The following is a 25,186-nucleotide window of genomic DNA, read 5'->3' as shown; positions in this document are numbered from 1 at the left end:
GAGCGGAAAAACTTTATTATAAACTCACGGCGCCTCCACCAAAAATGCTACAGCTAGGCATAGAGGTTTAAAATATTTTTGGTGTACAAGAAAAATAATTTGATTTTAGGTCAAAGAATTGTTTAATTTTTGAGGGTAAACAGCGAGTGAAACGCGTGCGGATTGACGTGTTGCTGGCTTTATCAGAGTTGGAAACAGAAAGCAAAGGTAGAAGGTAGAGATGCTGTGCGTAACTGTGTCTGCCTGCATTAAGCATGTCGAGAGACGCGTATTTTCAGGGGTTTCAATTATTCCACCCCGGAGATTATAAATAAACTTGTTTTGCGTCGCGTCTCCAGGTCTCCACTCGTTCTGCGCGCTTGTACGTGCTTCTTCTATTAAGATGTACCGCACGCACCCCTGCCGCCATTGTGTATAACTTTCCACATGGCATTAAGACCATTTGCGTCGGAGTAAATTAAAGTCTTTAAGCATTAAAATCGTCTGCAAGTAGAAGGGACGTAATGTTCCACTAAAAGTGTGCGTTGTTTACGAATTTATTGGGTTTTATTTCGCTGTAAATGTTGTGCGTTTAAATTTTTTAGTGTTTTTTTCCGTTATCTTGAGGTTACCCTTATCGGGAGTGAAACATTTCAAAAATGATGATGATTGATGCGATGATGAAGACGTGTCTGGCGTGCGTCTTGGAGTGCGGTGCATTCATCCCTTGAATTATCCCTGCAAATAGAGTGGAAAAAATACTCGTGGCAAAAATGGAGCCGAGATCGTTTTCGATGATGGTGACTTGCAATGTGACGTTGTTTTCCCTTAACAAACTCTTTATATTCTTGCGCGTGCGAGCGACGTCGAGGGGGTTTACCCTTATTACCCGAAAGACATCCAGCTCTGCCGATTCGGGGCATCAGTGGTGACTTGCCATCCGAAAGCCGCGACCGTCACCGACTTCAGTTTTCTGCGCCGCTGCGTCTCCGAACCAAAATTACCTCTCGCGTCGTTTTGGCAGATGACAAGGGAAGTACATTTTCGGTGGTATAAAATATTTACGCCTAGTCAAGTCAAGTGAGCAGGTATAAACCACCCACATGCACCTACACATCAAGTAGCAACCCTCTTAATATCCTGCCAATTAAAATCTCAAGTTTCATAACCTAAGTTAAAGAAAAACTAAAATTAAATGAATATCGAGTTTGTTGGAGTAGTTACACAGTTATTTCGACTATAGTTATATTATTCGGCTTCGGATCGCTGGCGAAAACTTTTCGCGCCCGGATTTAGTTACTTGCTTCAATTTCGTCCACAGTTAACTGCCGCTGCGCAGAAACACACAACGGAGTTTTCAAGAATTTGCTGGTACGCGTTGTTCGCTTTACGAGACTTTGCATTCGATTCGCAGCGGGCGGCAAGTTTTATCGGGAATAATAAAGCAATGAAAAAGTAAGCAAACATTTGGCGAGTTCTGAGCGCGCGTGCGTTTACATTCATGCCAATTAGGGCGCGTAATTGCGTCGCTTGTGAAACAACTCGCCAACAAAACAATTAAACTTATTTTTTGCCACTTAACTCAAGTCCCAGTTTAAATACTATTATATTCATCAAGGGCAGAAACTAGGGCGTTTATTATACTTTTATGTAGAGCAAATTAAAACATTTTCAGAAATATTTTAACCTAATTATGGTTTAAAAGTTGATTTGTTAAATGTGTACAGTTAACAACTACTAAACCGCATGCTAAATGTAACTCTAAATGGATGCATTTTGAAACAAGTTGCTGGAAGTAATTCGGTTAAAGTTATAATCTAACCCATCTGGAGAGTTAAATTACGAGCACAAGGATTGCATGAAATGAACGTACGCATTAATATTTCACTTTGCACAATGTCTCTTAAAGTCGAACAAAACATTTGTAAAAATTTTAACTGTTTTTCATTTATTTTTCATTTTTTTGATTTGTACATTGTAACAAAATCCGTCTGTAAGTTTAATTCCATTGTCTCGTCAATGAAATGAAAGCGCTGCATCTGTGCATTGCAGCCCTTTTATATTTATTATTATAATAAAGCTCGTAAAAGCGAATAATTTCCGGACGCGTCTGCCGAGACTGAGAAAAATCTGCGACACATAAACTCCAACATCTCCAACTGAATAGTTTTTGTTCCTAGTATTTTCCTTCGTCTGTATATTTTGCATTGCGCTGTCGCGTCGTGTAATTATCCATTAGCAAATACAGCTTTTCACGAGATGAATCATAAAAGAATTGCTAATTTGCATCTTAGTTACGTTTTTTGCAAGATAAATACATTGTATACAATCTTGCTAATTTAATAAATGAAAACCTGGCTTGAATTCTGAGATATCTACGTTATAAATATTTATAGACACGTTCGTTAATTACACAGATGCAAAATTAGCAAAAAGCTTTCCATTTCGTAAAAGCTGTTACTTTGACGTGGAATACCTGAAGGTGCACGCGTTTCAAGGATCTCCGACACCTTTCTCGTGCTCGTTTTTGATCAACCGCTACGCGTTAATATTTAATGTGGTGTACGGGTTTCCAGGCTCAAATTGCGGTAGTGGCGGTTCGTTGCACTGCGCATCGTAAACGAACCGATGGTGGAATATTTTAAAGTGACCCTTTTGAGCCCATTCTACCAGCAAGGAATAGATATGAGATGTGAGATGTTCCAAATGTAAAATATGAATATATTAATACATTCACAGTTGTAGTAAGTTGTTTTGCATGTTTTACATGTTCTAAATGTACCGAGTGTTTTTTTTTTATTTGTTTTTGTGTAATTTTTGTAAATAGTAAATAAATTCTGTCTGCTTATAAAATTGTTGTTTATATCAGAAGCATTTGCAATTTTGCTTTGCAAGCTATTTGCATTCCTTTATCGTGAAAAATATATACACCGAATAAAAAGGTCGCAAAGGATGTCGCTGAATATTTATGAGATCGAACGCTTTATGAACTTTAATTGAAGTATAATATTGTTTGCATTCCCTAACGTTTTACAAATAGCTAATTTACGTTAAAGTTGCTTGCTGCTCATACATGTAAATAGAAAAAACATCACCAAATATAAAATAACGATGATCATTAAATTTATGCGCTGGTAAATTCAAATGTAAACGCTAAAAGCTTGCGCAGTAAAGAACGCAAACTATTTCGCCGAGAGACACGTAAATTCGTCTCTGATTCCGTGTGTCGACGCGTGGTCACTTGCTTATTTAACGAATTTTAATTAAAAGTAAGGGATGTGCATTTATTCACGCCGCGCACTCGCCACTAACTGCGTGCGTTGTATATTGCATAATCCAAAGCGCAATTTCGTCGCCCACGACACCGGCGCCTCCACCAACACAACTTTTGCGTGTCACGAGTGTGCGGAAACAATGAGAGAGAATTTAATTTTCTACTAGAAGTGACATTGTTTTAATTAATTTGAGAAATATTTACCGCATAAATTCGGAATATAATGAATGTTGACTCGCCGCATAACCCGCATGCACACGCGAACATCACGTGTGTAAAATATGTAATATTGTTATAACACCATCCGCGTACGTACTAATTGTAGCGCACGTATGTGTGGGTATGTGGGTGGAATTGTTGTTGTGGTGGAAAGTTGTCGGCGCGCACGATGCACGAAAATACCGCCAACCCGAGTACATTCCACCGCTTGTTACAGCAGGACCATCAACTGTAACTATCGTTATGAGCGTCGGTCCTCGGTTTGATGCTGGCGGCCGCGTCGAGATGAGCCGGTCGTTATTGCGAATTGCTAATTATGCCAACGCTTTAATGACAAACACAGCGGCGCCCGATATTGGCGAATAAGAAGAGAGAATATTTGATAGATTGAATGATTATATACTGCCACGTCAATATAATCTCACTTAATTGACACCTGAAGTCTTAAACTCTCAAATCATTTTATATCACAATAGAGACAAATACTTAAATACAAGTATAAAATGTTTTAAATGTAATTACTAATCAAATACAATGTTTCCAGAAGTGGAGCAGCACAGCGGTGCGCCGTAAGAGGATTAAGATTTCATGGAATATGCAATTGACCGCAGAACAACCGCCGAGTTAAAATTATAGAGGTTGGTATTATATACAGCTTAGGTAGTTTATAATTAGCCGCAGAGAATAATAAACAGTGTCGGAATGGTGTTCCCCTCGGTCGCCTTCGAGGAACCGCCTACCGAGTTGAATCTAATATTAGGAAAGTTATTGTCATTGCACCGGCCGACCGGCAGCTGCTGCTGCCCAGTTGTAACAAATTATAACTACCTACGGTATTCACTTAGGTATGTGCACGATGTACGTACCCAATTTCGGTACAACTTCAAAGCGGTGGAGAATGGTGGAGGCGCCGGGCGGCTGCACAACTGGTCGTTACAGTTGAACCAGAAACCGCTGGTGTAGCTGTCAGTGCATATATTATTGTAAATGGAAATTGCGTAATTTACTATACCATCCAAAGATGTATAAAGTACAGGATTTAACAATAATATGTAAAATATTCTAAAGCCAATATACTAAAACGCAAATTAGTAACGCACAACGTTTAATTGGGTCGAAACGGGATAAATCGTGCGTGTGCGTGCTCGCCGCGTACTTTTTGATTACGACTACGATTTTGTAATTAGTTTTGTTGCATATTTATGGAAATGCGTGCGGCGTAACGAACTGCGTGCGAAATTTAATTACTGCGCGTCACAATCAAAAACTCAACCGGACAATAAAACAAACTCAATATTTATGAATTGCTAATTGTTATAAATTAATCGTGGTTGTGCATTCTACATCACGCGCCGAAATATAAATTTAGGTTTGATTCCATTCACAAATGAATGAATTGTGATTTTTTCAAAATGAAAGCGGATTTCGTATTTAATCGTGACAATTACGTTTAGTTGGTATTAATTGCTCGCGGATTAATTAAAAGTCATTAATCGACATGTTTGTTGTAATGTGTGTGCGCACCTGGCCAATTGGAAAGGAAAACCTAAAGTATGGGTTAATTTCCTTTGGTGTGCTCACACTGGCAAGGGGATCTGCGGCGTAATTAGTTTGCCAGCCGGTTATCTGCCCACACGGCGAGTATAGAGGATGGCTCACACACAACTCTTAGCATTTAATGCTTGTAATTATTATTAGGGACAAATTCGTTTCGTCCCGCGTCGCGTTTCCCTATTATTAATTGTTATTGCGCCGGAGTTAGTATAACATTGGCGCAAGGCATGCGGCATGCGGCGCAAATGGTTTGGGTGGATGCGCCGGGAGTTTTAGCCAGTTGATGGACGACCGTATTAAGCAGCGAAAAAATGAGCTCGGACCGAAGGCGCGCCACCGATGCGGCACGAGACGCTGCCTTCGCTAAAGTTTTTTAAATAGTTCCTGGGTCCTTTAGAATTATGGCAGTATGCTAATAAAGTGTCTAAATTTTAATGAGAGACCGAAGACGTGAACGATGAAGACGTTTTAACTATTTTTACAACCAGCCATCAGAAAATATATCACCCGGTTTTGTTGGATGACACAAAACGTTTGTTTTAGTTTTTTTCTGTTTTCAAGAGTAAGAAGATAAATTATATAAATACACATTAAACGCTGCTGGGGATGAACGTAAAGAACGGCGGAATGAAAAATGGAAAGTTTTCTTAATTTCCCACGCGCGGCGCGCAGAAAAAGAAAAGCGGAAATCTGATTAAGACACTTAGAAGGATTCGTCCGTGCGCTGCGCGCTCGTTTCGCCTAGGTGAAATTTTAATGTAAAAAAGTTTCTGCATTGTTAGCGTCGCCGACGTCGACTTGTTTAAAAACTTTTTCGCATGCACTCCGCCAGTCTCGCTAATGCTTACTTAGTCGCGCGCTGTGTGTGTTCGAAATTCTAACTATGCGACGGTCGGAAAAAGTGTAACTGGAGAACTAACAGAAAATACGAATATTCTAACTAGTTGAATATCTCCGGCGAGACATTACCGGCAACAGAAAAACTCACAGGACTCGTAAAGTTTCTTATATTCTTTAAATACTTCTTTATTTTAACAAGCAAAAGTTTCCATAGAACAACAGTGTAAATTCAAACAAAAATCGATTATAAATTAATTAGTTGTTAAACAAACCAAGTGACAGGTGAGTAAACACGACAGAAATGCAGTTGTGTAACAAATGGTACTGTTCCCATCGGTCGCATCATCATTAACCCAACATAATATTATCTCACTGACGTGTTTGACATCTGGCGTCATAATTACGCCAGCCACATCACAAATTTGTCATGATCAGGAAGTTCACCGGCGATTTCATACCTCGGCTTCAGTTCTCTGATGTTATGCTTTACAATAAACGACACGCTGGTATTTGTTGTAGAGTTAAGCTCGCGCTTTGTTCCAGCGAATCCTGCGAGTATTCGTTGTTCTGCGATAACAATGTCGAGCGCAGTGTATCGGGCCCGCTTCGGCCGGCTCGTAAGTGAGTCATAACTTATATGGATATTTGTTCAGATGCAATTTCCTCAGTTCTAAAAGCCGCGGCAGGCAGCGGCAGAGATGTCGTAATTTGACCGGGTTTCTCGGAAAGGTTAACTAGGAATTTATCGTCGCTGCCGTTGCCGCCGTTGTCGGCGAAATCGGTTTGCTTTAACTGCGCGCGGCGCGCACAACAACGCGCAAATCGAATGGTGTATCGCCGCCCCCAACACCAAACACCGGGCCACTTGGTTAAATCACTACTGTAATAACACACTTGTCAACTGCACGTGCGCTCACTGAAATACACCGATTCCATTTCCTCGATTTTCTTCGGTTTTTATTTTGAAATTATAATAAATTACTATCAAATTACATATTGTTATCCGTTATAAAAAGTTGGCGAAAAAAAGCTAAATCATTTCCGGGCCTATTGTCTCATGTCCGGGCGTTTAAACTAATTTATCGGAAAACTGTCCAAACACATCATAAATAATTCATCAAGTGGCAACACGCCTCGGCTTATAAAAAATTATGCGGTCCTATAGAGAATAAAGTAGATTATACGAGGGTGGCGCGCTACTGTAACAGTTCACTAATCAATAACCAACTTAACTTTCCCATTAGCACAGAGTAAAATATTTTTTATTTTTTATTGTGACGCGTGTGGAACTTAAATTAAATTGAAACTTTCTGGGTGCTTTTATTTGAATATGTATGCAAATTCTATTTTTATGTTCGCATCATAAAAATAGAAAGCCACATGGTGAAGGCGCCGGGCGCTGACGGCAGCAATCGTAATAGAACGTGCCACGCCGTCCAAAGCATCAAAGTGTCAATACAATTACGTTTTTATGCCAGGTACACTCGCCGGTTGCGCGCCGTGCATTTCTTACTCTGCTCCTTACCTCGCTTTTTATTCGTTTTCATTTACCGCGATTTCCTCGGCGCTCGCACATCGATTGAAAGCATCCGGAAGCGCACCACGCACCAGCACATCCTATACGAAATGCAAAATATAAAATGTAAAATATGTAAACGTATATCGAAATAGTTTCATGGATCAATCCAACCTTCATTGAATTTTTGCTTTAAGCCTCAGCCACTTTTGTATAACCTCAAAATTATTTACTAAACCCCTGGATCTTGGGTCTGTAAGACATGTAAGCAGGTTATAACTACAGCTATTACTTGCGTAGCACATACACCTTGCACACCTTTAAGCAGCTGTAATACAGTAATGCCTCCTCTGCTTGACTAATTCCACCTGAACGCCAGCGGTGGCGTAACATGCGGTTATTGCAGGGAATATGCCTGCGACGACTAATAAAGCACGTCGTGGATCTACTCATTAATATCCCGGGACCTTTACTCGACGGCTGGCAAATCCTTTCAAGATTCTCGCCGCTCTAATGCCACGTCCGCCGACGCGACGTCCAATCATCTCAAGTTTACTCAAAGTGGTCTCTAATGCGGCTACATTGAATGATGCGGTCGGGTTGTGGTCATTATGGAACCAGTTAAAGTGTCCAGTTTCTAAAATTTCATCTACCTAATTACCTTTGAAGTTATGATTTTCTACACTAATCAAAAACAAGTCCAGATATATTAATAGTGTTGTTTTTTTTTTGGCTAGAAATATAATGAGACAATAAATCATTTCTTTTCCATTTTTGCTCGAAACTCCATTTTCTCGTGTATTAATGTTATCAGTATTTTTCAGTATTCCACCCGGGGTGCCGCACACGAGCTTTTGCCCGAGCGCGTTTTATTACAGCCAGCGTATAGCAATTAGTCCGACTCGGCTCTCTTATCGCTTTTTGCTCGAGGCCGCCCACCGAAAGTCCCCAACACGAGCAACGGCTCGAGCGTGCTCCGCCAACTTATATAAAACACAGCTAGGGCTTTTGTAACTGCTAATTAATCGATTATGACCGATAATTTGTTTATGTGACAAGCGCGCGCCGCGAAAAACAAGTCTGCATCTAGCGCTTTTACGCATCCTTCTTTATTTAGGCGAGATCACGCGCCCTGAGCCGAAGAGCTCTTCACCGTTTAATTAAATGAGGCACTTTGCAATGATATCACGAGTTATGATCCTCGTTTTCGACACGCGCGCGCGGAATGAACTGCTAGAGACGCCGCACGCTTGACTCCCGCAAGTTCGTCTTGATCTAATTAACCTACATGCTTCTGATTTTGATGTGCGTACATAAATCTCAGCAAATTGACTGCGCGCCTGCCTAAGTCGGCGTAATTATATCTGAAACGTGTAGTTTCATGCATCGTGGATGTCAACATCTGATGTTATCATTTGCATAGTAATATTAAACGTACCTAGCTTGTGACTGCAAACATTGATAAAATTTAATAAAACTTAATGATGCGTATATTGGTATTTGAAGTTTTAAAAATTCTTTTCTTCCAATTGTTGTACATTTCAATAGCTGGAAATGGCAGAAATGTTTGGGTCGGGTGGGTCGGGCAGCCTTTATGTTTCTCCGGCCGGCCGAAAGGTCTTCGGCTTTTCGTGAAGCGGTAAATGTAACGGAATGCCGAGCGTTTCTCGCATTCGCACGCGAAACGAAAAACGCTTATTATCCGATTCATTTAAGTTGGCCTTTGCTCGAACGGTCTCGGCCGGGCGTTAAACGGAAAACCGACGGCAACAAAACCCGCCGATTGAGTCGAGTCCTCGCGGCGTCCTTCTAGCCTGCCGGCGGAGCGTAGGCGACGCTTTCGAATGTTTGGGATTGCTGATTGATCGATGGATGACGTTGACTGGCGTTCGGTTCGGCACGTTGCCATTACTCTACTTGCTTCAAAAATTTCAACCCAACACACACACACACATAGTTGTTTAGTAACGCCCAATTTAGCGAAAGCACCAGGCCTGAAATGCCAAAATCGAAAATTGGAATCCAAAATTTGGCAATCTGGATTTTATAGCTTGTTCTATTGCCTTGAAATAATTCTCAAGGAATTGAACTCACACACACATATATAAAATTGCAAGTCAACGTCGGGAAGCGTCTTCATAAATAAATAAACTGATCAAAATTGCTGATGATACAATAATAATTTATCTTCGCTTTAAATATTTGTTTTCGTTTTGTTGGTCGCTGCAGGACGCGTTTCTTAGCCTGTCACGCCTGGGTTGATTTATGAGCGGCTGCTTGCATTTTTAGTTTCTTATTTTTTGTTGTTTGTTGCCACCCTTAGCGCACATCTTACCCACCAAACGCATGTGTAGACATGCATTTGAAATATGAATGTTTTTCTCGGTTTTCAGAATTTCCGTTCTTTTCACATCGAATGCGTTGGGCGTTTTTATTTTTTAATTTGCATTTCCGCCCCTCACATAAGAGCAATGCATTACACGACGTTGTAGTTAATAAATATCACGTCTAATAAAGTACCCGCGACATTTTCATTTTCCTGCATATATGCATAATGCATATATATATGTATATGCATATAAATTTGCATTAGCCACCTCGTTCCAAAAGTGCAATTAATTATGTTGCTTACGCTTACCGCATCTAATGCTGCTGCTGATGTTGCTTTTATTCGGCAAGGAGGATAATAAAGCAGCATGTCGCTGCTTACATACTAACCACTATCAGGGATGTGCATGTGAGCTGAATGACATGCCACGAAATTCGCCTCGATGAGCACGAGCGAGCAGGACGTCGGCAGTTGTCGCACCCCACGATGGGGATGCTACTCTTTTCGAATTTCTGCGTCTACGTGCGCACACGTTGGATGAAAGTTTCTTGGATTTAGTGAAAAGTGCTTTCGTTCGTGATTTGAATAAAATCGTTTACTTCAATAACAAATATCTTTTTTGGCAAAATATCCTCATACATCCACGTATTTAAGGATTGAGGATAAAAAATATTCCTGCCAATTGTAAATCGTGACGTTTTGAGCACTAATAGTTCAGTATTGCAGCCGCCACCAGACGTATTGAGGCAAATTAGAGACAATTTCCAATCTCCGTGTAATAGAAGTTTCCTTTCGTCGTTACGTCCGGGGGTTAATGATCGTAATCGCCCAACTGCCATTTCTAGCTGAAGCAGTCGTTATACGCCAGCAGCGCGGCACGAATGTTTCAGAACTTGACAGGATATACAATTGCTAGTCACGTTCGGTGTGCTTCCATCGCGCGCGCATACGCCACCCCCACACGAAGGTGCCGAGTGAAATAATGAGTTGAACATACATTTAAGATTAACGCATGCACCCTAAAACTTTTTATTTGTATTTTAAATTATCCTGACAAATTTATCCATGCTGGATTATCGGCTGTCCTTGGAGGAATACATTTCAACTTTTCACTTTTCGTATTGATTCGATTGATTCGATTCCATTACGGCGCAAACACGCCGGCACAATGGCGATGGCTGTCTCGCGCCGAGAAGTCCCGCAGCGGCGTTTAGTGACTTTGAAGTAAACAACGGCGGATATATACACACGCAAGGGATGTGGGTCGCGCTTAATGCCAGCAGTCAGTGTGTCACCAGCACACGAGGCTTTGCTGAGGCCATCAGCTCTAGCGCAAAGTTAGGAGAACTTTTTTTATTCTCTACCGCACTGCTAACTGCTGACGCTAGGCGGGTTTTTCGTCTTTCAGTAAATAAATAACCTACAGATAAGAAAACCATTATGATATGCAAAATTTGCTTTTCCTGCCAAAGTGAGCGCGAAATTATTGCGTGTACTACGTGCAACAATATTATTACATCGTGTGAATATGAACCAAAAGCTTATTACTTAGTGTGTTTTTCAACAAGCACGCGTTCGAAATTTTCCAACGAAATTACGCCCGAATGAGCAAATTACGGTAATATTCAACAAAATTACTCAGCAATTTACGTACCTTTCGCCTTTTCCAACGCACCCCAAACCAGTAAATTGCGTTCGCGTTGAGCACGAAATGTTATTATATTCTTTCGGCAAAGAATATTGTTGTTTACCAGCAAACGCGCTAAATTTCCTAAAGTTTTAATTGCTAAATTCCCCAATAAATGCCTCTTGCAAACTTTAAGTTCCTCAACTATAATTAATATTTTCTATCCGATCGTATCGAAACGTTTCTATCTGACGGCCGTAAAGTGTAAATGATTTTTTTGTGTGAGTGGTTTGAAGTAGCAAGCGCGTGGGCGACCGCCCCGAGTATCGATTTGCCATAAACGAAAGAGAAGATTCCGCTCTAAAGACAAGTTACAACGCAATGCACTCCCCGGCGCCGAGGAGTATGATTACGGACTCTCGTACGTTCGAATCATCCCATCTTGTGTTCGATGCGGGAGGGCTCGGTGCCAGAGGATTCCCGCACGCGGATGGTCCTGGCGGCGGCGGCACGTAGTCGCGCATAGCCGCGTCCGAATCGATTCGCGCGCAGCTAAGTCTTAAACTTATGTCATGCGGGTCCGGTCAGGCGGCGACGGCGGCGAGTTGGAGGTGCGGCTAATTCTCCATTCTAGACTTATAGATTTTACTTACATGTGCTCCCCAAGTATTTATTTCAAATCTTTATCTGACGTAAAACTACATTCTGTTCAGATTGCACAAGTCCATTCCGGTTAAATCTCTAGATAAAGAGATTTGCAAGTAATGAAGCTATTATTTGCAAAATTAAAGTATCACTAGTAAATTATGATTTAATCTCTATGGCACAGGGATCATTTATGTGTCTTGCTCGTTTAATTTGGTTTCACCTCTTCGACATGACGAGAATATGAAGGAGGGCGGAAATCAAATTTCGGTCACGCAGACCGCACCACCGCAGGTTGTGATTGAATTCTCGAGAGCGGGAACAAACAGTGTATCAACATCGCCAAAGTATTTTTACATTCGTGCACAAAATTTTCCCCTTACTCCCACCACCGCCATCATCCCTTGTCATGCAGACGCAGTCCTGCTAAATAAAGCAAAGAATTTTAAAAATGTATTCCGAGCAAAAAACACACGCACAGGCAGAAAAAGTTTTCCCCGAACCTAAAAGAGTGAGCGCAGTGAAGCAAAAGAGGGGATGGTTGTGAAGGGTCGCACGGATGGTGTAACCCCACACCGCCTAAAAAGCGCGGGGACGTCGAGCTTATGAAAGTTTGCGCTCAAAGCAAAATTTATTCAATTTCGAATGGAACAAACGAAAAGTAGACCCGACGAAAATCAAATTCCCAAGTTAACTAACTCGAAATATAAACACACGGAGACGATGGTGGGTGGGGAGTTGGGGGGGGGGGGGATGGCAAAGCGCTGCTTTCGTTTCGTTATGAGCTTCCGGCCTGAATTTGATTCGTTGCGAATTCTGGCGGCGACGGGGGAGATAACTGCGTCCGCAGGTAACGCAAACACAAGTTGGCGGATTAATAGTGCGCGCATCCCACACCGCCAACCAGTAAATTACCCACCGGTACATAGCTAACTGACCACGACGAAATCAATGATCGCTCAATTTAATTCGAACACAATAAACCCCAGCGCTCAGAAGCGTTGTGCATCCGTTTCTCGGATTTGCGATTCTGCGACAAAGTGAAATATGCGCAAGCCGGGGTATATTGGTGAAATTAGTGAACCAACAGTCAGCGCAACGCGCACGTTGACGCATGGCGGGTGTTTAAATCGCGCCGGATGCTGTAACAAACCCCTTAATGTTTGCGCGCGCCGTGGAGCAGCAGCGAAATAGGTTTTGGCGGGTGTGCAGCGCGGAGAAGGGTGAAACTGGAGCGCCACCAGTTTCGAGCGGGTCAAATTATCCCGGGCGTGGTCCGTGGTCCGGCTATTAGCAATAGTAAATGATATATGGTTTGTAGCAAAGGTCCTATATTTCCCAGGACTCCCACCGCATCGCCGGCGACTTGCTTTCCCTGCTCGCCATCCGCCTTCGACCTACAGCGCCAATAAACCAAAGACCTAAAACTACAACTCAAAATGTTTTGCTCATTTCAAACCACAAATTATTATTTTTCTCAATTTTTTCTACAAAACAAGGAAAAACGAAATAAATCTAGAATAAATTGAATGAGCTTCCTGGAACTGTTTGTGGTGCGTATGCATGAGCCTGTGGTAAACCATTGGCCAAAAATGTTTTCCATGTTAGCAGTAAATATAATCCAGCACAAGAGGAAACTGCAACCAAATGCAGCCAAAACCAAAAACGACAATTATATTACACAAATCCACAAATCTACATAGCGCGCATAAATCAGCAGGGCGATCGTGTCCTGCCAAAATAACCAAATGCATGTAAATTGTCTGAAATCACATTACGCAAATCCGCTCCACTATTACAAACTGATAAATTTTCTCTTAAAAAAAAATTAACTACCCAACTAAAAATTGGCGCATAATTTAAACTAGAAAAACTTTCGGATATTGAACAGTGAAGCCTGACCGTGCGCATAAAATCCAAACTTTATGCAAATTTCATATATCATTAAATTCGCCAAGTTGGCAAAAACTTTTACGATGGTTCAAACCCAAGAAAGGCCGCGATTGATGGGCGCAAATGTTTTTTGTCCCAAAATTAAGCAACCACCCCTTTAACACTTAAAGTCATTAAATTATATTGCCCGCTGGCTGATTGATTAATCTTGATAAAACGTTTATCGTCTACTTTAATTATTCAACATTTACATTTCGAAAATAGGATTTGAGTGAGTGCATTAACCTTTAGTCTGCGTTGTCTGAATCACACTCATAAATGCATAATGTAGGCCGTTTGGCGGCGGCGTAAATGGTCTAATATAAATTATCGAGTCGAGTGACGCGAATCGATTTGTGGGAGTTCGCAATGGCAAAAACAAACGCAAATAAAATCGCTTATTCGCGACGCTTTCAACCTCGAAAAGCGCCGGAAAACAACGCAAAAGCTTTCCCAACTCGGATGAAAATTTCGATTATTGCGGGAGCGTTAAGTCTTCAATTAATTAGCGTGAAATGAACTCCCTGGGCCATCACGCACAAACGCAACGAAAACAACTGCGCGACGAACTTTTGCTAAATAAACTATTTCGAAATTTCGTTTCATTTCGTGTGTATCGACTGCTCTGCTGTGCCTGGAGGGTTAACCGTTGCGCACACATCTTGAATAAAACACGAACCCAGCCGAGTGAAGCAAAACGAGCGAGAAAAGCGGCCAGGTTCTGTAACTAATTAGAACTGGCATTATGTTTTTCTACACTCCTTCGGTGCGATCCCAGCTTTTCCGCACCTTTTGAGAGCCACGCACGCAGGCGGCAGGAAGAAAAACAAACACGCTAAGATGACCGCCAAACACGCGCTAAACACTCGCGCCTAAAAACCGAAAGTTTCCGCGCCGTGCCGCAGTAAAATAAGTTTTATAGGCTTAGCGGTCCTCTCCATCGCTGACGCCACCGACGCACACCGCCCCCAAAGTCGTCGTTCTTAGGTATTACGCAAGCATAAAACTTTGAGCAAAGGGCGTGAAACTTGACCGTACTTTGAGGTTAATTTTACGTGCAAATAGACCGCGAGCGTTTTGTGTATGCGAAGACAACCCCCAACCGCCGCCGACGCCGCCGCGTCTCTTCAAATAAAGTTACTTGTTGTCTCTAGGCGCTCGTACTTAAAGTGGAATGCGCGACTTGCCTCAAGTGTCTCGCTCTTTTGAATTATATTTACTCTTCGTCAAGTTTGTCGAGTTTGCAACTCTCGGGGTGTTTTAAAATTGCCGCCGACATAATTTTTATATACCCTCAAGGGTAACATCGATTTGTTAAGCAATAAATCATTCCGATAAACACGATTGTTATTCTTTATTTGCATACGCCTCATTGATGGGGGAGGATTTTTTTTACTGTTAGTGCTCGTGGCAAGAATAAAAGCGCGTAAACTTGTCGGTTTGTATATAGCGGCAATATTTTATATTTGATCGCGTCTCGTCATACGTCCCCTAAGGCCAATGCGCGAAATTGAAGCCGAGCGCACGCCGCCGCCCCGAAAAACGGACACCGCCCGCCGGTTTTGAAATAAAAACGCGACGAGAAAACGGAGAAAGAAAGTTAAGCCCTTGTTTGCATTCTCAAGTGGACCCGTCGAACCCTCGAGACCTCCTGATTTACAAATAGAATAAATTTGGAAACTTTCTGAGGCTTGCCGTGCTCTTTGCCGTGGTGGAAAGTTGTCGCACGCGCGCGCGCGCGCTTTGGAAAAAGGTATCATTTGTAATGAAGATTTTCCTAGAAATGAAAAAATTCACAAGTGCGACAAATGACAAAAAAAGCAATTCATCTAAAAATGGCGCAAAGTTAAAGTTGGAGCACTAAGCGTGTCCGGAAAAGTTAAAGCACTAAGTCAATAATTGTCTTAATTTAATTACATTCCTTTGTTGCCGATAATGAAATTATTATCGTTCGGAGGGTGCGAAAAATTTAATTTCCAACGCTGCATAAAATTCTTTATGACGGATGTGCGGATTTTTCACGGTTTTGTTCAATCTCGCCAATGCTGAGTGTAAACATTGACTATTGCGAGTTTTTAATACGAAAATTTTCCAATCAAAAATTTGAATTTTTGCAATTTCTCTTTGGTTATTTTTTTCCACATTGTGTGTGATTATATTTCGTCACGGAAGCACACATATGTGAAATTCTCATCATGCCTCACAATCGATCTCTTTTGTTGGGAATTATTTTTCATGCACACCATCGTGTTTGGTTATTCACAAGTAAGTTAATGATTTTTTTCCGGTCGGTTCGCGGGCTCTTGGAGCTTTGATGTACGCGTAAAATAAACCACTTTGCAGAAAATCTAAAGTACGCCGCGTTTGCCAGCCGATGAAGCGCCGACAAATTACTCCGGAAACTAATTTTTATTCCATTAATTGACTTATCCGCGCTCGAAGAATCCCTGGCTGATGGATTTTCTCTTTTCGTCCGCATGCCTAGCCTTCCAGAGTTAATAAAAATGTTTCTGCGAAGCGGGAACTTTTTAATCTATTCTAATTGAATTGATTTCCACACAATGAAACCGAAAATAACGTGGCACACTAACCAGCTTAAATAAAAAAAAAAGAAGCGATATAGTATTAGAATTAATCCCGTGCAAACGAAGTGCAAATTTGAGCGGACGTCTCGGCTAAATCCAATTTTTGCAAACTGGCGTCATGCGCACTTGACTCGCTTTTATCACCGCAAAACCCCTGCTCGAAAGGGTGTAATGTCACTGGTGCTACAAAAAATACCGAACAAAAATTTCTTAATAAACAAGCGGTTTTATTATCAAAGGCGAGGGTCGCATTGTTCCAACTTTTTGCCGCTTTTGCAAAACAAAACCCCAAAAAAAGCTCGGTGCGAGCGCAAACCCAAAGGAGTCAAAGAAGTAAAAGAAAGAAAACTGCAAATTGCCATATCTATAATTCGGCTCTTGTAATTTTATGCCACCCCACGACTTTGTATTCGTTGGCGTAGAGCAAGAGCAAAGCTTGCGAAACGTATAAATGCCTTCCACATCTTCCACATCGCGCTTGCTTTATCCGGGGCGCCTCCGCCATTTTTGCCGACGCGCGTTTGTATCTGTGTTTTCCGGTCGCTGCCGTAATACTTTGGCTTTTAGTTAAAATCCCACAGCGTAAACGCTGCATTTATTTGTTTTGCGTACTCCCCAAGGCAAGCTATCCAAAAAATTCCCCTCCAAAAACATGTTTTTTAAAAATCCGCTCTTCTTTCTAATTAATTAATCCGATTCAATTGCGAGAATCAGTGTGCAAACACACGCTCGTGTTAATAAAGTTGATCGTCGAGATTCGTTTAATTAACTGCTTGATTTTTAGTACTCTGGAATTTGATTGCGACTCATAAAGGGAGTAACGCGTTGTCTGGAGAGCTTTTACGGCCGAATGTTCCGCCGAAAGTTCTTAGCGACACGTAAAGTGGCATTTTCGTGGCCCGGCGGCGCATTTCTTTCGAATTCGTTGGGCAATATAAACGCGAGGTAGTTAATAAGGCATGCGAAGCGTGGCGAAACGACAAAAGGCATCACCGGCCATACTGACAACCAGCTCCCCACACGCCTGTGTGTTTCTTTTAATAAAATTCGAGGCGAAAATATTTATCAACTTCGAGATAAAAATAAATCTCTTTTCTTACGTGCGCGCGCGCACTCACACGCACAAGAATGATATATTTCCAATCCTTACAAATCTCCTATTTCCAGGTAGCTTTAACCGAAATCCCTGTTATTCGCACAAAGGCCCTGAAAAAAGTCGTTTTCCTAGACGCGCAGCGAAAAATGAAAGCTGTAGGTATATTCTTCAACGTGCGGAAAATAGAAAATCGAAAAGACATCAACTGAAATAATAATTATATACACAAATAATAGCTATTATCAGATATAACCTAGTTAAACAGTTACTATTGAAATTTTGTTGGAGTCTTTTTCGATTTGCAATCTGGGAATGAAAAATCAGGTTTGATCTATTGGTCAGAGCGCACCGGAGAGAAATGGTAATAATTCAATCACTGAATATTGAAAGCCGAATTCGCTGGCCAAGCTATAAATTCCTCTCGCATCTCTTCGGGGCGAGCGTCTATGGTGAAATCGATTTAAATTACGTACGCCGGCGCTCGCAGTTTTTCTCGATTCTATTTTTTGTTCCTATGCATCCAGAGCCTTTCTCGTCTATCAAGTCAATGGACGCCTGAATACATATGGCGGTAACGCGCGATAGTGCACCGTACAAACAACATTTTTCAATGTATCGACGTGCAGCTTAATTGCAATTTTTAAAAATTTTCCACATCAACGGTTCGCTTTGTTTCGTGTAATTAAAGTTTCAAATTAGTTTGATTAAAAAAGAGTTGCTGTTGATGTTTATGTGCTGACTGAAAGTTATGATTGAACTTAATTAAATTAGCTTTTGCTGGTGCGCAAAATGCAGCTGTAAAGTTACGCGATACTGGGATTTAAGTTCGTTGCAAGTTTCGTGGGCGGCAACAAAACCCTCGGACTCGTTTTGCATTGCACAGTTTTGTAACGCCGCACACTTCACGTCACGCTATCCTCCAGTGTGAGTTGGGCTGTTGGAATATAAAAAAAAAACTGGGTCTCCGTTGGCGCGGTCGCTCGCATCATTTATCAATCTCGCTCAGTGGACTCGCCGGACGTGCGCTTTTTCAAAGAACAATCCGAATATATTTCAACTGACGTACTCGTTGGTTGTGGGGTGGTTGGGCGGTGGTGCGGTGCGCCGGGGAAACGTTTGGTCGATTGCGTCCGCCGTCGTTGAATAAATGTATGAACACACGATAAACGAAGGAGGCTCAGTCGGACGCGGCAGTGAGATCAACCTCTACCACACTGCTGGTTGGTTGTGTTGGATGGTGGCTCAACCCAGGCTAATAAAGCTCTCGCTTCGCATGTTGCGAGTCATCGTTTAGTCGAACGTTAGATCGTTATTGATTATATCGTTGCCAACAACAATAAAGTATGATTTTATTTTGCGCGGAAAATACTCTTTAAAAAATTCTGCTTCCGTTTGGCATTAGGGGCTTGTTCAATGGTGCTAAATCCGTTTTGCAACGTCTTAATCCAGCGTAATGAACGAGCTAGTCATTATTTAAAGCACCAATTTATCTCGACGCTGTAAAACGGGCTCAACTAAATAGAAAATTAATTTCGGGAAAAATAAACGAGCTTAAAGTACGTGTATAATATTGGTGAAACCTGTGGGGAGTTGTGTGCGGACAACCCATGAATTGTAAATCGAGGCGGTTGGTTGGACACTGATCAAATGCAAGGGTCGAACACACAGCGCAGCAGTGCCACAATGTTGCCGTCCAACAACCGCGCGGATATCTCGGGCAAGTCTGGCTCGAGCAGCAAAGACCTAAAGTTATACAACACTCGGGTCCCGGTGCGAACCCTCCTCATGCCCGTCACGATATTAGTAACCAGGCTGGTAGCAAAGCAGTGGAGTGAGGTGGTATCGCCTCGGCGCGTGAATATATTTCGCTCGGTGCAGCCGAGTATTGTTTGTATTCCTCTCCCTTATTTACATTTGCTACGAGCGAGTGGGCTTCTTTTAAAGTTGTTGGTTTTTTTGCGTGTTCCAGACGTTGAGGCTCGTCCGCGCGGAAGGAGAACGCAAAGTTTTGCCGAGATGGCATCGTTGGAGAAGTAATCCACAATGAGCGCATTGTGGCGATGGAGGACGCTGGCGCTCGCCACCCTCCTCGCCTACCTCGGTACTGTCGTCGCCTGCCCTGGATCGTGCGTCTGTAAATGGAAGAATGGTAAACAGACAGTGGAATGCAACGACAAAAATCTTCTGTCGATTCCAGCCGGTATGGATCCAGGCACGCAGGTGCTTGATATGACCGACAACAAACTAGATGAACTCCATTCAGAGATCTTCCTCAAAATGGACTTAATCAACCTACAGCGGATCTATCTCGTGAGATGCCGCATACACGCTATCGATGAGCACGCATTTCGAGGTCTTACCAATCTGGTCGAGTTGGATCTTGCTGGGAATCTTCTAGATGTGGTTCCGACTGATGCATTCCTCGACTGCATTTCACTCATGAGACTTACACTTAGTTCCAATCCTATTAAGATCATTAAAAAGGCATCGTTTGCCCGTCTTGGGTTTCTCAATACGCTGGAAATTAGCGATTGTGAATTGGAGGAGGTGCAAGAAGATGCTTTCCATGGTCTGCACAGTTTGGAGTGGTTACGATTGGACGGCAATCAGTTGAAGAGCGTGCAAGGACGGCGTGTATTACCTGAGAATTTGCGCGGTGTAGAATTACAGGGAAACCCGTGGGAATGTGATTGTAGGCTGGTTGAGCTACGCGCGTGGCTGAAACGTTACAATGGTTCGCAGACCACGGAGCCGACCTGCCACGGGCCGTCGAAGCACGCGAAGCGGACGATCAAATCGATCGCCGCAGACGACCTCGCGTGCCTGCCGGACGTGTCTCCCACCAGCCTCTTTCTGGAGATCAGCGAAGGCAAGAACCTTACGTTGATGTGCAACGTGCACGCGACACCCGAGGCGCGCGTCACGTGGTGGTTCGAAGGGCAATTGCTACAGAACGACACGCTGATCTCTCCCGGCGTCCGCCTGCTGTACTTCATCGAAGAGGATGGTGAAGACAAGCGGAGCGAGCTGTTCCTCTACAACGCAAATGCTGATGATAACGGCACGTTTGTCTGCACCGCGGAGAACCCGGCTGGGAGTGTGAGCGCTAATTACACCATTCGGATCATTGTTAAAGAGGAGCCAATCGTTATCGGCGAGGTGTTCCCGTTCGAGTACGTGCTTGCGGGGGTCATCGGAGCCGTGGCCCTATTCATGGTCGTGATCGTTACGATTATTGTTTGCGTTGTCAAATGCCGCCGCAATAATAAACGCATGGAGAAACGCGAGAAGACCAAGGAGGTCGCCCTGCAATACCAACAGAATACAAATTCGAAAGTCACTCGTGAGGATGACACCGAACAGATACCACCTAGTATTAAACAGAACATCAACGAACAAGAGCATCAGCAAGATATCATGTTCTATAGCCCACCTTTGAGCAAGAACATTCTAGGCACAATGTCACCCGTTGCGATGGCAAATCAACTCCATAGTCCTATTTCTCTTAGAAGATATCAACTGGAGCAAAATCCTGACCTCATTAACGATACTGAAACAGGAGTTCGAGTTCGGAAGGATGACGTTGAAGGATGTCGCGATGCTTCTGTATGCACTGAACAGTTGACTCCAATGTTGCACCCAACGCTGGTGCAGTTCCAACCCATTAGCTGTATGCGAGGTTCTAGAAAACTCTATTCATTACACAGTTGGGACGCTGGTTGCTCAATGGATTCCGAAGGTTACCCAGCTGATTATGGACTACCAAAGATCCAACCTCAACACCAGCATCAGGTACCACATTCACATCAACATCACGCCGCTCCTCCACCACAGCCACAACCCGCTGAGAATTTCTATAGAACGTTGCCTTACAATCGCGCCGCAAAACGCGCATCCGCCGCAAACCCAATGAGCAGGTACTCTCGAGAAGCAGAGTTCCTCTCGCGTAGTGCCCACCCTGCTCCTTACGAGCACTACTGCCCTGATGTCCGGTACACGGCTGATGGTTATCTACCGAAACACTGCGACGTCGGCACGATACCGCAGGTCACGGTCATTCCATCTCCTCCGGAGGGTTATAAAACTGACGGGGCGCCCTCATCGCTACCGTGCGCTACCACCATTTGCTGGCCAGCGCGCGTGAAAACCGCTCCGATAACGAGCGCAGACAACAAATGCTCGACGATTAGTCGGCGGTGCGTTGGAGCCCAGACCACCGAGACTGGTAACGACCGGCAGCATGCGGCGAACGCCAAGACTGAACCGCCGCCGGGGGCTACTTCCACACCTGACGCTAGCAACGAAGTGAACCAGAGCCCAGACGAGGGCTACGTCGACGAACAGGCAGTGACACTCTAGAGTGCTCTAGACGAGACGTGCAAAAAATCCTGGTGCGCGACGGGTTAATTGAGAGTGGTCTCTGACAGTGTGTTACAAACGGCTAGGACGTGTTATAAACAGGGTAAAATTGTAAATTATTTACGATCACGTTTAGTTCACATTTCCACTAAAACTGAACCATTACGACCTCCCTCGGCTATACATCAATATATATATATTGTCAAATTCGGAATCTTGTAGCACTTGTAGTACTGCATTTCTCAATGTTCAGTGCAGGCCGTTGAAGTTGTTACTAAACTCGAACATGAATACGCCGTCGATCGGTGAGCGCTTTAGTACGCTGTATGCCCGCGGAAAACAAAACAAGCGAATGTTATCAGCGCAAAATGGCGGTGCGCGCGCACAGCGAATGCTTTTGACATACTCGAACGTAACATGACGCCCTGATACGGTGCGGTTGGAGAATTCGCTATATGTGCGCTGCATGCACCTGATGATGAATCGAAGTCGTACATTAAAGCAAGCTTGCGAACAATCTCGCACACCGAACGACCTGAACGTGCAACACGCATTCAGCCGGTGTTACATCGGCGCACACTTGCTTTCCGCGCGGAAAACAAGAACATTGACGCGGAATGAAGAGTGGAAATGCGGAAGCGCTGAAATAGACGGCGCGTAGCGGATTCGGATTACCGACGTGGTCGGGTTCGAACAGTTGCAGAAGCGTCGAATACAGGTTAGACGAGGGAGGGACAATGATGGCGCTAGACTTAACAACAGGTAATTCAGATTAATTAGAAGCGCAAAACTAATTGTTTTCTGTATAGAGGTGCACTTGATAGCAACTACTCAATTGCAGAATTTACACATTGTACAATGTACATAAAATTGAATTTGTCCAATTTGTCGGATGAATATAAAACATGTAGATAAAAAATTTTAAACGATGGTGCGATATTTTACGTTACGTAGGAGACTTTTGTTTCTGACGACTCTTAATGATATCATAGAACAAAACCGATTATAATGAATACCAATCATTACGGCAGTAATAGAAATAATGCGAATCTTATACACGGAATGTACTTACATATATATAAATATATATACTAGTTACATTTACACGTTAATTGGTAGAGTTTATGTAAACAAACAAAGACGTAGAGGAAACTGTTAAAGTTATTATTCGTTTTTTGTAAATAACTGTTTGGTCTTTCATTATAATGACGATATAAACACAGGATATAATAATAAAATTTTCACAAAAAAAGTTTTTAATTTTTTTTACTTTGCAGGTAAAAGTTTTAATGTGACAGTCTGCAATCGATGCAGTTAATGCAAGCCACAAAGATAAGACGTTGTTTGATGCTGGTATCGCAAGTTTACCACACGGCGTCGTAAGATCGACGTCGTTTGCGCGCAAAGTCGGACGGGTAATGTATGCCCGACGCGAGCAGGCCCCTCATTCCCCATGCCCATCGTATATCACCTCCCGCCGACGGGGGCGGCGGCGTGTATGCGCGTAATTCTTGGCGGCGGCGCGGTTGGCCTTGTTCGCTCGCTCGAAAACTGATGTATGTGTATCTAAGAGCCAGCCGCGCGCTCTGCATGCCGTCGCGCGACAAACTAAGGAGTCGTGTAGGACTAAGCACGAAGACTGCGAGAAGAGAGCAGCTACGGTCGCGCGTCGGCGGTACTAGATAATGTTAATGTAATCTTGGGACAAATATAATTCAGCACATAAATCCCGAGTATGCCTCTTGTTAGTTTACTTGTTTTGGGTTATTACGTTATGCTAAGAAAGCTCAGGAGAGATCTTTATCACTGCGCGTGCATTAGTTGGGGATATATCTTGGCCTCGGGATATATTGCGCGCTCGTAAGATCTACGCGGTGCCCGTAGCTTAATCTATTATGGAGCAGTTGTCCGAGCCGCCTTCGTCGCCGCCGCGCGCATGCTGTGCGCTCGCCAGTTTTGCATACAGAATAATAAGAGGTAAGTTGCAGTAAATGCGTCGTGAAATTTTCCATAATGAAAACCTCTAATGCAATGCAAGCGCATTATGTCTTGTATTATCTTGCTAGCTCCTATAAACTGCATTAATTATTTTTCTTGTGAAATTTTTAATTAAAACATAAAAATGGCCATAATTTACGAATTTTACAAGTGTGGCGGTTTTGACAGCGACACATAGCACTTCTTAGTTTCAGTTTGACTTGCATCTCGACGGGCGGAAGTTGTTACCACCGGCGTGCGAATGCGAAGTGTGAGCGAGGATCAATACACGCCGCCGCGGGAGCGGCGAGCGAACGCTGCGGGAATCTCAATTGTTCCGCGTTCCGCGCCCGCTGTCAGGACTTAAAGAGTGGTTGGTCAACTAGCGCACATGCCTGTCTTCTCGAGTTATCCCACCGGGGACCTGCCGCCGCCACCGCTGCCCCGGGTTAACCAACGTGAAAGCGCATGGAATGAAAAGAAATAAACGTACGCGCATGCCGCAAATAAAAATGTTTTTATTTACTCGCGCGACACGTCAATGCCAACGTGTGCAGAATGTCATGCAGAACAAAAACTGCAGAGCACTTAAAAAAATACTAAAAAGCTGACAAATACAACAGATATATTAAATTAAAATATTAGATATGCCAAAATTTATTACACATGATTGCGCAGTGTTTGAAAAACATGTTTTACTATGTGTGGGAAGCAAGTTTGAAAGATGTTGCGTTGTTGCGTCAAAATTTAATAATGTAACTGCTCCGAGCCATCTGGAGAATTATTCAGTATGTGCTCATTAGAAGCGAAGGATATTTACGAACGTATCTATCAATATTTACATTCAGTACGCCAGCAGAGCACATAAACAGCACATACATTCATTGAACCTGATTGGCCCAATTTGTTACCTTAGCACGAATTATACACGCATGCATTGCGACCGCAAAATTTGTGTTTCTGATATCTTCCTTTAATGATACTAATATTTGAATGATAATAATGCAACCATGCAAAAATATACAATATCATATTTCTGCTATTGTTAAATTATTAGCCATTAAATTCTAAATATTGAATAGTTTATGATATGATATATTTTTGATTACACTCGGTGGATGTTTGCATTTGGAACCTCAAAGGTTTAATTTGACGTCGGAAAGCCACAACCTTAAAGTGCTGGAAGCTTCTCAACGAGTAGTTTGCATGACGATATTTGTACAGCAAAATTTATCGGTAGTTATAATTCACTAT

At 42.8% G+C, this 25,186-nt stretch overlaps 1 protein-coding gene across 1 annotated transcript in view; it reads left to right on the top strand.

The window, feature by feature from the left end:
* Positions 1–23,207, top strand: part of kek2 (kekkon 2) — a 35,233-nt gene extending 12,026 nt beyond the window's left edge. The window contains exons 2-3 of the mRNA XM_065303097.1: positions 4,017–4,110; positions 19,566–23,207. Coding sequence (XP_065159169.1) covers positions 19,640–21,955 — 2,316 coding nt within the window. The 5' untranslated portion in view covers positions 4,017–4,110; positions 19,566–19,639 and the 3' untranslated portion in view covers positions 21,956–23,207. The remainder of the gene's footprint in view (positions 1–4,016; positions 4,111–19,565) is intronic.
* Positions 23,208–25,186: the final 1,979 nt, after the last annotated feature.

This window comes from Atheta coriaria, unplaced genomic scaffold (genome assembly GCF_025399875.1).
Source record: "Atheta coriaria isolate IRGN ID8LTWV9N9 unplaced genomic scaffold, Caltech_Dcor_3.1 hic_scaffold_5_pilon, whole genome shotgun sequence".
Taxonomy (NCBI): Eukaryota; Metazoa; Arthropoda; class Insecta; order Coleoptera; family Staphylinidae; genus Dalotia; species Dalotia coriaria.
The sequence above is the reverse complement of the archived record's forward strand: the minus strand, read 5'-3'. Positions and strand labels throughout refer to the sequence as shown.